Source organism: Callithrix jacchus, chromosome 8 (genome assembly GCF_049354715.1).
Source record: "Callithrix jacchus isolate 240 chromosome 8, calJac240_pri, whole genome shotgun sequence".
NCBI lineage: Eukaryota > Metazoa > Chordata > Mammalia > Primates > Cebidae > Callithrix > Callithrix jacchus.
The window spans coordinates 85,154,258-85,171,606 of record NC_133509.1 but is presented as its reverse complement, the minus strand read 5'-3'; the positions used below and the strand labels follow the sequence as shown (position 1 = coordinate 85,171,606).

Sequence of the window (17,349 nt, the reverse complement as noted above, 5' to 3'; positions counted from 1 at the left end):
AATAAAAAAATAATAACTGTGCGTGGTGGCACACTCCTTAGACCTAACTATTTGGGAGGCTGAAGCAGGAGGATTGCGTGAGCTCAATAGTTCAAGGCTGCAGTGAGCTATGATTGCACCACTGCACTCTAGCCTGAGAGACAGATTGAGATCCCTTCTCTAAAAAGATAATAACTGGCTGAGTGTGGTGGCTCACACCTGTAATCCTGACACTTTGGGAAGTCAAGATAGGAGGATTGATTGAACCCAGAAGTTTGAGACCAGCCCTGGAGGCATAGCAAGACCTCATCTCTACAAAAAATATAAAAAATAAATTAGCTGCACATGGTGGCATGTGCCTTTAGTCCTAGATACTTGGGAGACAGAGGCAAAAGGATCTCTGGAGTCCAGGGGTTCAAGGTTGCAGTAAGCTAGGACTGTACCACTTCACTCCAGCCTAGGAAAAGTGTGAGATCCTGTCTCTAAAAATAAAAATAATAAGATTCTGCATTTGCATGATTTGTCTTAAACTCTCTCCCTAAGCTTTCATTATAAAACATATCAGCTAATCTAAGAACTGTAGCTGTATACTGCAGTAATGAAACAAGCCACAGTAATTTTTAGTTCCAATAAAAGACTGTTGTTGAAGGCCCACCCCTCCTCTGCCTGTGTATGTCTCCCAACTCCAGAGAAGAAAGAGAAGCTTTCTCTTTATATAAGAAGGCTTTCTTTATGTAATTTATTCAAAACACACTGAAGCCATTAGGTAATTGCACAATACTGAGGTCTGTGCATCCACTGGCAGGTTGGAATTCATAAGTGTGACAGTAAAATTATAGGAGCCTGTCATCCATATGTACTATGTGCTTACTGCTATCTATTCTGTTGTATAAAAGTAAGATAAAATGTGTATAAGCACCATGCTGATTAATGATTGAGAAATTTGGTATTCTATTTATGGTACTAACTGCCAAAGTTAAATATAAGTATCTGAGAGTAAATGTCATGGGTACAGAGACAAAAATGATTTTTTTGCTTTTCAAATCTGCCAGTTTCATAAAACTGGATACAAGTTACGTTGTCCTTTCTTTAAAGTAATTTTAAATGCCCCTGACAACAGTTGTTAGGGGCATTTAAAAGCTTGTAATGTCACTGTCTCACTCCTGGCATGATTCAGAAAGGCCACAGTAAATTAAACAAATGTCTGAATTTAGTGGTATATTCAACACTAGGCTTTCAAGTTAAAAAGTCGTGTCTTTGTACTATGTTGTATTAACTACAAAGCATATCTCTACAGACCTGGTGGACATCTTTTGGGAAAGATTAACTTCCATTTCCCCAGACTCCTACATCTACTCCTGCTCTTGTTTGTTTGTTTAACAAGTCAAGCTGCTTTGGAATCATGTAACAATCAATCCTCTATTAAAGATATAACTATATCCTGTAAGTATACGCTATTTGAAAAACACTCTAGTGCTTTTTTTTTTTCAAGACTGGTCTTCTCCCGCACAAGATTTCATTTTTAGTGAAGTTTTTAATAATTTATAATTAAATTCTTTAGTAGCAATTTTAAAGAGCATTTTTTAAATTTCAATTATATAATGTAATACAGATTCCAATACAATAGACATCTGTGTTCCATTTCCATGTAGATAAGGAAAATGAAGCATAAAAACATTAAGGAGCACTCTTCTGTGCACAGAGATGAGAAGGTGAGGGTTACTGCCTCCTAGGTGAACTCAGGATCTGGCCTATTTTTGCAAGCAGCGAATTCATTCAGAACCCATAGAATCCTACCAAGTTCACCAAGGAGGAGCACCAGCTCAGGATGCCCAATTCTCCTGACAATTTCTAATCATCAGCCTCCTAACAGAGGATAAACTAATTATCAGCCATAAGCCCAGTAGATAAAATGACATTTTCAAAATCAGACTAAGTGATGCAAACATATTTATTAAAAGATACAAACCTTTCAGTTTTCCATCAAAGTTTGGATTGGTAGCTACTTTTAAGCCAGGATGAGGTAGCAGAAAACAGGAAATATTGGTGAAACAGGAATGGATGTGTTTTCTGACATTCTGTAGTTCTTCATGCTGGTTCCCTGAGACCTGCAGTAAATGATTTTGAAGTTAAAACTCCTTTCATCATGAATTATGCAAAGGAATTTGGTGGCATCTCATATTAGCTATGTCTATTTGGTCCCACAATGATAAAAATGACATGACAGGGCAGCTACTAAAGAAAGAAGGAAGTCTTGGGTGGATTTGCCCACACAGAGCCATGTCTAAGTATAGAAAACACATGCCATAGTTATAATTAACAAGTGTCTACCCTGATGCTAACTCAAATGGCCCTTCCCATTTTTTAATACAAATTAGTGTGGTTTTACTCTGGCTAGTTCCCACAAATTCAAATTTTAATTCAAAGTACTCACAGGAGGCACAAACAGATGATGGATATTGCTACCTTCTTTTTAGTAGATACTCAAGATGGCAGCCTATCACCTAGTAGGTAACATTTAAATTCTAGAATGGCATCTGAATAGTTGAGTGTTTACTTACAAGCTAAATCACCCTCACCTCCCTCTTTTTGTAAATACACATTTGATAGTTTTTAATATAGACAAACTATTATGACTGTAAACCTAATAAGAAGTTCAGAGATCCCAATTTTCAAGGAACTTCTTGGTAGATTTTGATCTGTCTCCCTAATTTCCCAGTAGGCATTTTTGGTGGTAACTGCTCAGTGTAACATTTTGTACAGTATTGAACTAGCATGATGCAGAAAGTGGAAGGGCTTCTAATTTTACATTCTGTGTTCTAATATTGACTCCAGGGATTTCAAAATTAGGTATTTGTTACATTGGCTTTTAAACTTCTATTAAAACCTGAATCTTGATATTTGCACTGTCAGTCTTGAAGTGACTTAATTCTTCAAAGTAAAAGCTTTATCTTGAGGAGTAAATTATTGTTTTATAGATGTATATGAAGCATCTTTATCTGTGTCACTAATATTGATAACAAATGAGATTGTGGCTACTGAGTATCTATTCACCAAATGATCCAACAAAAATAATTCTAGATTATTATCAGTGAAATTTCATGCGCCTAAATATTTAACAAACCTTGAGGCGTTTTTCCAAGAATTTGGTGCCACCATCAGCTCCATATGAAAATTCGTATGGGAAACTCCAGTCTCGAACAAGAAATATCAGACTCTAAAAAATGATAAGAAAGGATTGACATGGGGACTTTAAGATGCCTCCCTTTGCTTTTTCAGAAACCAGTTATAATATCATTGTCATTTGAATATCGTTCTTTCCCACATTGCTGAATTAAAAAGCAAACATAAAACCTTTCAAAGTATCTGAACACCCTCTCCACTATGAGATCATCCTACCTGTTTCCATTAAATGTGAATGCAAAGCTGCCTACAAAAAGCCAAGATGAATGCACCCCACTGAGAGATGACAGAGATGACTTCCAAACTGTCTGAATGGAGCTATGTCACTATAATAAGATTTTGTGTAGAATATGCTCTTAGGAATCTTCCTTTCTGATGGTTATGGCTGAATATAGGCATAAGATATAATATCAGCTTTTCTTTTATAAAGAAATTGTTTTACTGTTTTTATAGAGATGATACATATGTAGGATCATCATAAAAAGTTCAAACGAGATAGCAAAGTCCAAAGAGAAAATGTTAATATGCACCCCAAATTCCATCTCCTGGATTTCACCAGAGTTAATATTCGGTGAGCAGCATCCAGTCATCTCCCTAGGTACATACACAGATGGAAGAGGGTTAAAAGGAAGAAAAAGAAGAAAAACAGTTTTATAAAAAGTGGAACTGTTTTGTATGTGGCATTTTAAATAATAAGTATTAAAATGTACTTGAAATTAACTGACTTAAAGGACATTTAAAATACTGTTGAATTTTAAGTAAATGATTTTTTACCACTAGATGTTCTAATAAATTCACTTGAAGTTAAGGACAAAGATTTTAGAAAACATTGAGCTGGGAGTCATGTGTTTAACTTTTTATACCTTTGTTTGGAATACAGTCCTCATATAGAGAACTGCACATTAAGCATATAACTTAATGCATTTTCACAAACTGAACATATTGTTGACCCAGCACCTAGATCAAGGAACGGAGAATGTTCAACACTCCACAAGCCCCTGCTCCTGCTAACCTCCAGTCGTTACTCCTTGCTCAGGGGTAACCATGAGCCTGACTTCTAACAGCATCAGTTCATTTTGCCTGTTTTTATAATTTGCCTAAGTGGAATCATACATGATGTATTCTTTTGGTCTAGCTTCTGTCACTCAATATTATATTTGTGAGATTAATAATATTATTGCATAATTGTTTATCATTCATAGTCACTACTGCACAATTTCCCATTATGTGAATAATTACTAATTCATTCTGTAGATGGGCGTTTCAGTGTCTCTAGTTTTGGGCTGGCATGAATAGTGCTGCTATGAACATTCATGTGTCTTCTGGTCTTCTTTCTGTGTCTTCTTTCTTTTGCATTTATAACTAAAGCAGAATTACTGGGTAGAGAGTGTGCACATGTTCAGGATTGGCTGATATTGTCCATTTTCCAAAGTACCAATTTATAACCTTACCAGCAGTCTTACAGGGTTCCTGATGCTACACGTCCTTACCATGCTTGATATTCTCTGTCTTCTTAATTTTAACCCTTCTGGAGGGTGTGGTTTAGTAGCCCATTTTGTTTAATACGCATTTCCCTGAAGATTAGTGAAATTCAGCACTTTGTCCTATGTTTGTTGGCCTTTTGTGTATATTGTCTTTTGTGAGGAGGCTGATCAGGTCTTTGCCAATGTTTCCACTAGTTGTCTGCCTTTACTTATTAGTTTGGAGTCATGCTTTTTAAATATATGTTTCACCTTTAACTCCCTGCCATGAGAAAATCAGCATTCTCAGACTTCCTTTTACCACTCCTCCCTTCCATCTACTTTTTACACATCATAACTTTGAAAAAAACCCAAAAGCAGTTTATAAATGTTTAAGATATAATAAGCATCGAAAGACATCACAAATGCATATGGAAACTGTAAGACAATTTATATATTTACTATTGCTATAGGCTCCCATATCATCCTGAACTTATCCTGTTATATACTTCTACTAGAATCAGATGGACTTCTTTCAGCTGCAACTAATGAAATCCAATTCCAACAAGTTTAAGCAGAGAACCGGTTCCGTAATTGGAAAGGTCAGTGATGTGGGTGATTTCAGAACAATCTGGGACACTTAAATGACATCAAGCCTCTTTTTCTCTCTGAACAGTCCTCTACATGATTGCCAAGATGACCATGGAGATCCAGATTCACGTCCTGCTAGCTTAGCAACACGTAGGTGAGTCAGTTTTTCATGACAGCTATGTCAGGAAACTTCCAGGAATGGGCCCAATTTGATCATTTACCCAGTCCAGAAATAATCACTATGGTCAGAGGGATGGGATGGTCTGAATTGGCACCTGTATATAAGGGGTGAATGTCATCAGCTTCACCTGAACCAAAGAGAATTGGAAAGAGAAGTTCTATTGCTAGAAGGGGAACTAGACATAAAAAGAAATAGGTTAACTCCAAACCACAATGTTATGGTGCATTATTTATAGGCTGCAAGCCTTCTGAAGGCAAAAACTGAATCTCTTTCTTGCTCATTATAGTATCCTTAGCACCTAGTGCAGTGCTTGGCACAGAGTCAGTGCTTAATACAGATTTATTGAATCAACCATTTCCTCATTTTTTAATTATCAGTTTCAAAATGTCTGGGTTTAAAATTTGCACTTTGCTCTGTACTTACAATATTCAAAGTTGTTTGGCTTTAGTGTTATATTTAATTGGACTCACTGCATCAAAAATCCTTTCACTGTCAACTTCTCCATGTCTCAGCTCTTATTTTGAATAAAATAAAAGTGGGCCAAATTTTGCCATATGGTTTTCCAAGAAGCGGTATTAGGGATGCTGTATTTCCTGAGTACTCACATTCTTGACAATATCTTATGTTGCTTTCATAGTTAATGAACAAATTGGCAGGATATAAAAATTCTTGAAGTGACTCTTTCAAAACTTTGTCAATTATCATTCATCTGTCTTTTTCCATGGACTTTTGCTATGAAAACTGTGTGGATCCTTTGTCCTTAAAAGTTCAATAACTTTACTAAGTATATTCTCATATTGACTGGAATGTATCACTTTTCCCTAGGGTAACAGTATGAAGAGTCAAGTTTTATTCAAGATAAGTTTTCTTCTATCATCTCTTTAAATATTTTTCCTCTATTACATCTAATGTTTCCTCATTTGTTTCATTTTCTATTTCAGGGGCTCTCATTATGCATATGTGGTAAAGATGCAGTTGGGAATCTAGGTTTTATGGGGCCTGAAGTTTACATAATCTGTTGGGCAGAGCGGGGCAGAGGAAAGCCTCTGTAAGAAAAAGAAAGCACAATTATGCTTGAAAGATAATACTTATTTAGAATGAGGAATAGAAATTACAAATTTAAAAAACTGGCAAGTATCACAAACAAAAAAAAAAATCCAGAAAAATAACTAACATAACTTTATAACATTTTTTTTTCCCAAAGGTGTTCCAAGTTCATTTCCTGCCTTAGACCTATAATTCGGCATTTCTCTAAGAAGCACTGGTTTCTTTTAGTGGAATATAGTACTTCAAGATTATAATGCTCAAAGTGCTACTGCATTGGTCAGTGTTTCTAGACCTTTACAAATGTGAGCACAGCTAAAATAAAATCGTGTGTGTGTGTGGTGTGTATGATAAAATATCTCATAAATTCATAGTGACACTTCCAATTGAAATTCAGGACTATAGAGTTTTCATTGAATGTCTATATGATATCCATATCTCCTTGTGTAAGAATCTTGAACCAAGAATCCGATTCTTTATGTGTCATGGATGATTGAATTATGATGTCCCATAATTACTCATTTTCTCAATGCTATAATACATACACAACAGCCACAGAGTAGCAGTACCAACTACTGTGAGTATTTAATGAATTTAAAAAAATAATTTGGCACATGCTCTCCTCATTCTCCTATTTTTTAGTTTATCTATTTAAAGAAAATATACATTATATTCCCATATGATGTTCTCTCCCTTTTGTCCCTCATTTAGTCTAAGTTCCACAACTAAATACACATTTAATGATCATTCCCAGTCCTTATGTCATCTTTGCTGATCTGAAATTCATTCTTTAGTAGATTCTGCATTAAGTGTCATAGGAACAATATTCCTTAGATTGTTACATATTGAGAATAGTTGTGGCCCTTTATACCTGAAAGTCAATTTTGCTGGATGTAAAATCCTTGAATCACATCTTTTTTCCTTAAACAGGGTCACTTCTTACTGTGTGACTATGGGTCTTTCTCGTTTCACTAAGATGGAGCCTCTCCTCCCTCTTATTTTGTTTTGTAGATTCTTGTGGGGAGAGGAGAGATTCTTGCAGAGAAAAGAATTAAAAATACCCATATCCACCCTCTTGAAGTAGTCTGCTAACTTTAAATAGATGTCCATTTTTGCCACAAATTTTGTCAAAATATAATAATTTGTATTTTGAACATTTCTTCCTAAAACATGTATTTTGAAAATAGACATTATCTGGGAAGTACCTTTTGCAAAATAGAGGTTCATGAACTAGAATAAATGAAACCAAGTTTGTGGATTTGGCTGTATTTTGCGTTTTTCTTGGGAGTTTTTAGTCTCATTTCTTGGTCTGTTTCACTGGGCATCTTCCCAATTCAAAATGATGAGGACCATGTGTGGTATAGAAACAAATATAAAGTTTTATTTTTTTAAATTAGCAATATATGAAGTAATCATGAAATTAATAGCAATATTCCAACTCACAGGTTTCCTGCCTGATACTCTCATCTAGTGATATGCTGGTAAACTGCCTCTCTGACAAAAAGAAAAACAAAAGCCTTCATTTGTAGCATTTGCCAATTTCTGTGGTATAAGTACATCCATCATGGCTGATTTCAAGTTACCAAATGTTTAATAACTGGTTTATGTAATTCCTGAGTATTTAATAATTGGTTCTCATGAATGGGGATAAGCACACCTACTGCCCCGTCGCCTCCCTGGATAATTTATATGCTTTCCATTCATCATGTATGGATTTCTAAGAAATTCAGTCTTATGTCAAAAGCCATCAGTTTTTCTACACTGCAGAATCTTGATTTGCTCATGTATGCATATAGGTAGAGATAAAAACCAAGAATACAAATTAGCCTAATTTGTTTAGATAAAAACATATGAAACCACAAACGCTTTTTTTTAATAAATTAAATTCAGTCAGGCAACTGGATCAAATGATGGACCTATACTATACTTAGCATACAAATGAAATAATCATCTATCTTTTGAAAATCATGATAAATTTTATTAGCTTCCCTTTGGAGACTATATCTTTCAGGAAATTATTCAAAAGGAGTATTACAGCATGACTGGGTAACAGTGAAAAACTGAAATAAATCAAAATGCTCAACAACTAGGAAATAGCTATACACACTATGGCACATGAATATAAAATATAACTATTAAGTATGTGGAATATGAACACATGCATTGATTATGTCACTATAAAAAGCTTAAATGAAATAAATATTATTTAAAAAATAAGAATAAATTTATGTGCACATCCATTATTCCAAGAAATTATTCCTACACTCACAGAAAAAGACTACATCTTCTAAAACCACACAGCCAGTAAACACCTGAACTGGTTTTTAATGTGTTTAATCAATTTCTAATTTCAGTTTCAGTAAAAGTAAACACCAGAACCAGTTTTAAACCCTAAGTAAGTAAAAATTACTTCAATCAACAGCCCACACAAAAAGCCAATAGAGAGCCTCATTACTTTAAAAGTCAGTTAAGTCGTCAAAGACTCACTTCAGAAAACTCACTGTGGCTGATGTCAACCCATTTTTCACCTCTATACCCAACACATTTAACAAAAGACGTATTCTCAGACTTATGTTGACCCATCTTGCTTCCGTAACCCACAAAACTGCAAAACAAGCCCCTGAAGCTAACATGTGGTCATCAGTTTGCTTTGCTCAATAAGACTATGGCTCACCAGCAGAGCTCTACATCATTAAGCAATAAATGTAGCTTTTTAAAAAAATCATATTTTGAGTGATGGTCTTATTCTTTGCCAATTCTGGAAGTCTCATTGAACCTTTTTTTTTTTTGAGACAAAGTCTCACTCTGTTGCCTAGGCTGGAGTGCAGAAGCGCAATATTGGCTCACTACAACCTCCACCTCCCTGTCATTGAACCATTTTTTAACGCCCTCATTTAGCAGCATTCTCTGTGACTCTTAGACTAATAGGTGCATTCTCTTTCTGCCTTGTTCCCAAATTCCATTTGTTCTCCAATGTGCTTCCAGGTGAATCTGTCTCAACAACTGAGTTCTGATTTGCTTCATTGAGCTCTTGTTGCTAAATTCATTTGTTATCCTAGGATTTTGTAACCAAATAGGTCTTTATATAAGGTCATTAGTCCTAAGTCTTTGCATAGAGTAATTCAAGTTTTATTTTTGGAAGTGCATTCACTTGATAAATAACAAGACCTAGTTTTTGTATAACGTAATTAGACCTTTTGGGTTGAGGGCACGCCATTCAGTGAATATTTTTGCCAGTAGCCAGCTTATTCTTTTGCTGCTTGCTTTTATTTGACAATTTGTACAAAGTCTTGTCTCATGTGTTTTTGTTTCGTCTTGAATTGTTTTGTGTCACTGAATGAATATGAAAGTGCTCTATAAAGAACAGATGGAAGCATAGGCCTAAGAAGTCTTCAGTCCTATTCACGCTGCCCTAACGACTAATGGTTGGAAGTCTGGTAGGCTGGCAACCAATTTATGCAAAGTTAATTAATCAAATTTTGCCTTGGGTTCCCTACAAAACCTTCAAGACGACACTCTCTGTCTTGTCAATACGTGAATCACTTTGTATAGTACATAATACAAAATCAGTAATTGTCAGATTATTGATCATACAATTCTGTCCTAGTCTCTGCCTGCTTAACTTCTCATGTAACAGGTTTCTCTATATCAAAACTGCAACTTCCTCCTGGAAGAATTTCTGCTTCCTATTCGTGTTAAACTGAAATCCTAACTTTTGTATCAATAATGTAAATAAACTTTTAAAAAATGAGAAGAACTGTGGCCATTATGGTGAACCTTGGACATGTAGCAATAAACAATACAGTTAAGAGGAGCTCTTTAAATATTGAGACAAAATACCAAACACTCATTAGTTAGCTTCTTTAAACAGTAAACTGAGGCCTCAAAACAAAATGCCCACTCCAAAATGCAGTGTCTCCATTTGACACTGTAACCTTCTGAAACTTGCCCTCCTTGCATCTCTTTCCACTGTTTTATTTTTACCACTCAATAGATCCCTTTAATTCCTTCTGCTCCTTCCCCTGACCTCCCAAACAAGCTGCTCTTTCCTCAGGAATTTTCACAGGAATGGAGGGGGCACATTGCCCAAATCTACTTAAAACTGCTAGATCAGAAGACTATTCTACAGAAGTTGAATTAAACTCTGATCTTGAGCTGAGTGTTAAGAAATTTCCTTCAGCCCAGAAAAACAAAAATGTGTTGCAGATTTGTTAGATATTTACTGTCCTGAACTATCAGCTCTGTTCCAACCAGTTCACTTAATTTTTAGACCCTCAGGTGGGAAAAAATGGTTAAAAACAGTAGGATAAGAAAGACCAGGTGAATATTTAAATAACCCAGCTGTTCATTAAAACATAATGATAATATATTTTAACAATTTAGTGGCCTTTATGGGGCAAGAAAAATAGAAATAACATTACGGAAGGCTATTTCATAAGACTTTCTCTTAAATATGAATTGGACAAAGATTCTAAATTATAAATAAAATAAAGATAGGTCAATAGGAAATTTTAAATATTGGCTTCAGGAAACTTTCAGACATAAAATATCAATATGGAAGACAAAACATATGGAGCTCGGATATAAAATAATAGAAGAAAAAACACTGAATGAGAAATTGTCAATTTAGAAGTCTCTAGTGTATCACTGACTTTTCATAGGGCTTGGATAGTAGTGAAATAGAAATAAAAAAAATGTGTGGCCCTTCAGATAAAAACAAGACTCAAATATCCTCTGTTCTCTATGAATCAGGAACCTTTAGATAGGGAAGTCTATAGATATTGCAGGCAGAAAATCCACTAGAATAACCAGTGTCCCAAAGCAGCTAAGAATACCTATAACATGTATGATTTTTTTTTAATTGAAGAATCTCTTTGCACAAACTCTCCAAGGATATAGGCGGAAAAATTAGAGACAAGCCAATAGGAGGCCAGATCAATCCCTTCCAAATTATCATGAACCTTTTTTTTCTTAAAAAGAAAAGCCATGGCAAATATTAAATCAACCACATCAAAGACTCAGCACTTTTCATGATCCATTGCTTGATCCAATAACTAAGGCTTATCTTCCTTGCCTCAGAGCAGTTATAGCTTCATCTAATTACTTGAAGTATCTACAAGTAGCTCTGGGATCACCTTTACATTTGATGGTACCACATACAGTACAATCACTATTGCTAACTGAAAACACACAACATTTTTCTTAGTCTTAACTAACAAATATGGTATTTTCTTTTTGTATTACCACCCATCAGTGTGACACTTTCAATGCAGCAACTCTACTACCCTTTGAAGGAGAATTCTCCCATTGAAGGAGAATTTCTTCTTTTTTTTTTTGAGATGGAGTCTCACTCTGACACCAGGCTGGAGTGCAATGGTGCAATCTCAGCTCACTGCAACCTCTGCCTCCTGGTTCAAGTGATTCTTCTGCCTCAGCCTCCTGAGTAGCTGGGACTACAAGCATGCGCCCCCATGCCTGGCTAATTTTTTATGTTTTTAGTAGAGACGGGGTTTCACCATGTTGGTCAGGATGATCTCAATCTCTTGACCTCGTGACCCGCCTGCCTTGGCCTCCCAAAGTGCTGGGATTACAGGCGTGAACCACTGCACCCAGCTTTTTTTTTTTTTTTAAGACAGAGTCTCGCTCTGACACCCAGGCTGGAGTGCTATGGTACGATCTTGGCTCACTGCAACCTCCGCCTCCTGTGTCCAAGCAATTCTCCTGTCCCAGCCTCCTGAGTAGCTGGGATTACAGGAGCATGCCGCCACACCAGGCTAATTTTTGTATTTTAAGTTGAGATGGGGTTTCACCATGTTGGTCAGGCTGGTCTCAAACTCCTGATCCGCCTGCCTTCACCTCCCAAAGTGCTGAGCTTACAGGTGTGAACCACCACACCCGGCCAATGGAGAATTTCGTGGTTGTATTTCTCCAGTTCAAGAAGGGGCCATGCCCAGTATAAATATTTTGGAAACTCTCACACCAACTTATAACTTAATATTGTTTGTTTGTAGTTCTTGCCTTAAAAGTGTAAAGAGACAATACTGGGCTGGACATGTAATAGTTGCTCCAGATCTTGAATCCAGGTCTTCCAATTTTGAGTTGTATATGCAAACTATTTGCAATTCCAGATACATATATACAACCACCTTAGTGAACATTTATTGAACACGTGCTTTATGAACAGCATGGTAGTTGCTCTAGACTTTAAAAAGTTTGACAAAATTCTTGCTCAGAAGACATTTATAATTTAATTATTGACGGGATAGGCACATTAAAATGTAAGACAATAAAATATAACTCAATAAGTGGCTCAGGTTAAGACAGGGAAGAGAAGCACTAAAAGAAGGTAGTTTAGTGCAAGGACTCTGAGCCTGTGGCCTAGATTGAGGTCAGGTCTACAATTTAAAGATAAATGTGACCAGGAGTAAGTTTCTCAACTACTCTCATCCTCAGTATTTCTCACTGGATAGAAAAATTAAAGATGAGAATAAAGGAGTGGTAATATTACTCATTTTATAGAACTATAGTGATCGCTAATTTGAATAAGGTAAGAAAAAATGCTTAGCACAGTACATGGCACAAAATAAGCATGCAATAAATTGCTGTTATTGCTCTTCTGGACATTTTGGGGTACCTAAATGTAGAAATTTGTCTACACCACTGACCTAGTTCTATGTAGCCAGATAAGCATTTCTTCTAATCCATATAGATCTCAGATCACCTAAATTGCTCACTCGACAGAACACGGGATAGGGTAGGTAACTTCCCCAGCTGTCTTTTTCCATATCATTCCCTTTACTTTTCAGTCCAAGCAGGCAGACATTAGCCTTTCATTTCCTCAGTGGGGTCATGGATTTATCAGGTTTGACTTGGCAGTTATAATCATCACAGCTATATGACCAAAGATGTTTTGTTTCAAAGTAGCTTAAATAATTATCAAAGAATTGTTTGTGCAAATTGACATTCTCAAATCATGGAAATAAAGGGTCCTCAAATATAATTAAGCATACTAGAGTTAAATAATTCCTAATTGTCCTATGTAGGCCCAATTTGAATGAGAAATTGTGAGAAACAGAATACCTATCCTAATGTAATAGAGTATTATTATATGCTTCCCCTTCTATTATTTTTCAGCAACCTTCAGTTTAACTTACAACTGGCACAGACTGATGTGCTCACTAATAATTACTTCTCCACCGAAAGGAACGTGAAGGATTGAGTTTTTACTTTTATCTCACAAGGAGGATTTGAATCTCTTTCTAAGGTCTAGGTCTTGCTGGGCTTTTAAGTGTATGAAAATGGTTAATAAGAGAATAAATGTAAATAGTCCTAAAACATATGCTCAGGAAGGAAATAAGCCTTCTAAGAGAAGTCAAGTTTGTGTAAAGGAAAGTTTTTCTTTTTTAGGGTTTATGCTTCCTACTTTCCTATTACAGGCCAAACTTAATCTACTAACTACCTATACACAGAGATGTATATAGAAAATGTCCCATATCTCTGCTACCAGAACCTTCTCTGACATAGATGCTGTCTACTGGAGTGTGCCCAGTGGCTTAAATCTGTCCTCAAACATGTGCTTAAGAATGACCTAGAGGTCGGTTGCGGTGGCTCAAGCCTATAATCCCAGCACTTTGGGAGGCCGAGGCGGGTGGATCACAAGGTCAGGAGATCGAGACCATCCTGGTCAACAAGGTGAAACCCCGTCTCTACTAAAAATACAAAAATTAGCCGAGCATGGTGGTGTGTGCCTGTAGTCCAGCTACTCGGGAGGCTGAGGCAGAAGAATTGCTTGAACCCAGGAGGCGGAGGTTGCAGTGAGCTGAGATCGCGCCACTGCACTCCAGCCTGGGTAACAAGAGCAAAACTCCATCTCAAAAAAAAAAAAAGAATGACCTAGAGAGTGCAGCTTTCCTGGTCTAAACACAGGGATTTCAATTCAGTAGAACTGTGGTATGACCCAGAAACAATTCTAACCCAGGTGACTAAAAAACCTGGATCTGCATGAATCACCAAGGCTACAGATAAGCTACAATCCCATCTCTTCTTCTCTGTGAGCCATACAGCCCAAATCCTGCTAGAATCCCCAACTATCTCAGGGTTCTGGACCTCAAAGGGATTCAGAAATCATCAGATTTATTCAAGACTCTGGCTTAAAGGAACCAAGGCTCCAGAACATTGTGGCCACTATTTAAATTTGCTGTAAACAGGCTTTTGCGGACTGGCTACTAGAAACCGACCCACCATGTAGAAATGCCACTGAGAAATGTACTGACATCTTAAACATTGACTCAAGGGAATCTTGAGACTATAATACACTTGAGTAAATGGGGAATGTTTCTATTTCTTTGTAGCCTACATAATTAGAAGGCATGAAATGATTAAATAGTAAACTCCTGGGCTGCTATTGCCAAAGGGGACATTTAAAGATATAATACAGGGTATTCTTAGTAAGGCGGGGATCTGTTTTTAGCCTAGACCCTGTAACAAGCTTACTGTATTACCACATGATGGAGTAAAAACCCTCTCTACTATCACAGCCCAGCAGAACCGAGATGACATGAGTGACAAGCACACACAGAGAGAGCCACAGACCCATACAAGTGGAAGATGAGCCTTTCCTGGGGTAACAAGTAGCTGATGGCTGATTATTTAGCAGAGCATTAGAGGAAGGCAGACTTGCTCGGTGCTGATAAGCAGCCTTTATTTAGAGTGAACTTCAAATAATGTCTGACAACATGAAAAACATCCAGAATTAGTCATAGGGATCCTAACTTAAGGATGTGATCATCCCAGTACAGAATGTGGGGCCAGGTGTGGCTTATGCAACTCTAAATGATGGAGAAAGAAAAACTCATATTGTATCAATATAGACACAAATCTATCGCATGTGACAAGATATTTTCACTAGGTTCTTAGAGCAAACTGGGCATTATTATTCAAATAAAACTTGCACAGTTATTACATACAGTCATGTTTAAATTAATGGAAAAATAATGTCATTCTCAATAAAAACTAAAAGTCCTAAAGTAAAGAAGCTAATATAAAGAACCTAGTTATTTTATAGATAGATATGTTGATAAAGTAGCTCCTGCCAGATTTTTACGCTTTAAATTCAAATGCCCATAGTGAGAAAAACAGGTAAGAAAGTAACTGATGTCACTTAGAGAACTCTATACTAAGTCTTAATATGAATTATACTTCCTTGGTGTGCTATATACTTTAGAGCTAGCTGATTAGAACTTGCAAAAAAACAGTTGTTAAATTTTGAGGAATTTTTGCAAGTTGGTTGACATCATGGTGTCAACAGAGTGTGCCCAGTGGCTTAAATCTGTCCTCAAGAAATTGGCCATGGTAAAAGTATTTACACCATAAAAATTAGCAAATAATGTATATCAGGCTCACCTCCTTCCTCCTCCCCAGTTAGTTTTAAACATTTTACCAGCATACCACTGGTTAAGCTGGCACTTCAATATTGCTTTTAAACTAAATTCATTTAGCTTTTAATTCTCTCTTTTAAACCATGGTTTTAAAATACACTAACACATTTTTGTTTGCTTGATTACAGCTTGATATAAATTTGTTTTTTAAATAATCAAGTTAATCTGTTAATTCAGCAATTCATTTCCCTGGCTAACTGGCTTCACATTTGTTGTTTATTATAGGTCTTGTTTATTATTTATAATTGTACTCTATTTCAGAGTTAAGAATTCTTCTACTTTAAATTTGTTTAAATTAATTTTATTTATTTATTTTTTTGAGATATGGTCTGACTCTGTTGCCCAGGCTGGAGTACAGTGCTGCAATCAAAACTCACTGTCCAGCCTCAAACCCCCAGGCTCAAGTGATCCTCCCACACCAGCCCCCGACAAATAGTTGGGACAACAGGCACGTAATTCTTTGTGTGTGTGTGTGTGTGTGTGTGTTTCACTTTTTGTAGATATAAGAGTCTCACTGTGTTGCTTAGGCTCATCTCAAACTTCTGGGCTCCAAGCAATTTTCCTGCCTCTGCCTCCCAAAGTGCTGGAATTTCAGGCATGAGCCACCGCACCTGACCTTAGTTTAATTTAATATAAAATTATTTTTAAATTTTCATTATCTCTCACCTTACTTTCTCAGGCAATGTTTAAAGTTTCCCCACAATTTTATCCAAATGAATAAAGCTGTTAACTTCTCAGAGATAAGAAGACAGTAGTGGTGACCTGCTAAAAAAGATTTGAAATTTCATTTAAAAGTTACTTTACTTTGCAATTTTTCTCTATGCTTTTTCTAATTGAAATGTGTATCATTTAACCAATATATGTTTTGAGATTTGAATATATTTGTATTTTATCTTTTGATTTTATAATGTATAGTATTTTTGTTTTGAATTTGGTTGCTTTAACCTGAAATAGTATAAAATAGCTTTGGATGACACTTTTGCTACTTAATGAGCTACTTAAACACTTCATTTCAACTTTAGATAGTTAGAGTTACAAATCCAAACATGTTTAGGAGTTACTGTTGACTCAGTCAGTGAAAACTTTTTTCTTTACACTGACATTTCATAATGTCAACAGTTTACTAACTAGGGTAATCTCTTAAAGTTTCTTTCCATTGTTTGTTTTCAACTCATTAAGTTTTTTGTTTGTTTGTTTTTGATGTTTTACCAAAAGCAGTAACTCTATCAATCTTTATATATCTGACATCTATTTTATCAGAGCATCGATTGGTCTTTTCCAGTTTTAGTGTGTCTGGCAAAGTGTAAGGAGCAGTGACATCTGCTGGTAGGACCTAAAGTCCCTTTCTATAATTTACAATGGAGTTCCCTACTCTAGTTTGCCAATGGTTCTGAGTAATAAGTTAGAGAAGAAGTAAATCAAAACAATAGCCTAATTACCATACAACATTTCAACTATCAACCTAACAAATGAT

At 36.0% G+C, this 17,349-nt stretch overlaps 1 protein-coding gene across 2 annotated transcripts in view; it reads right to left on the bottom strand.

Annotated features, from left to right (window-relative positions):
- Positions 1-17,349, bottom strand: part of ATL1 (atlastin GTPase 1) — an 88,314-nt gene that overhangs the window by 21,942 nt on the left and 49,023 nt on the right. For both annotated transcript variants that reach the window (XM_009006018.5, XM_035260468.3), the window contains exons 7-8: positions 3,104-3,196; positions 1,949-2,087 (exon numbers count right to left, since the gene is read on the bottom strand). In XM_009006018.5, coding sequence (XP_009004266.1) covers positions 1,949-2,087; positions 3,104-3,196 — 232 coding nt within the window. The remainder of the gene's footprint in view (positions 1-1,948; positions 2,088-3,103; positions 3,197-17,349) is intronic.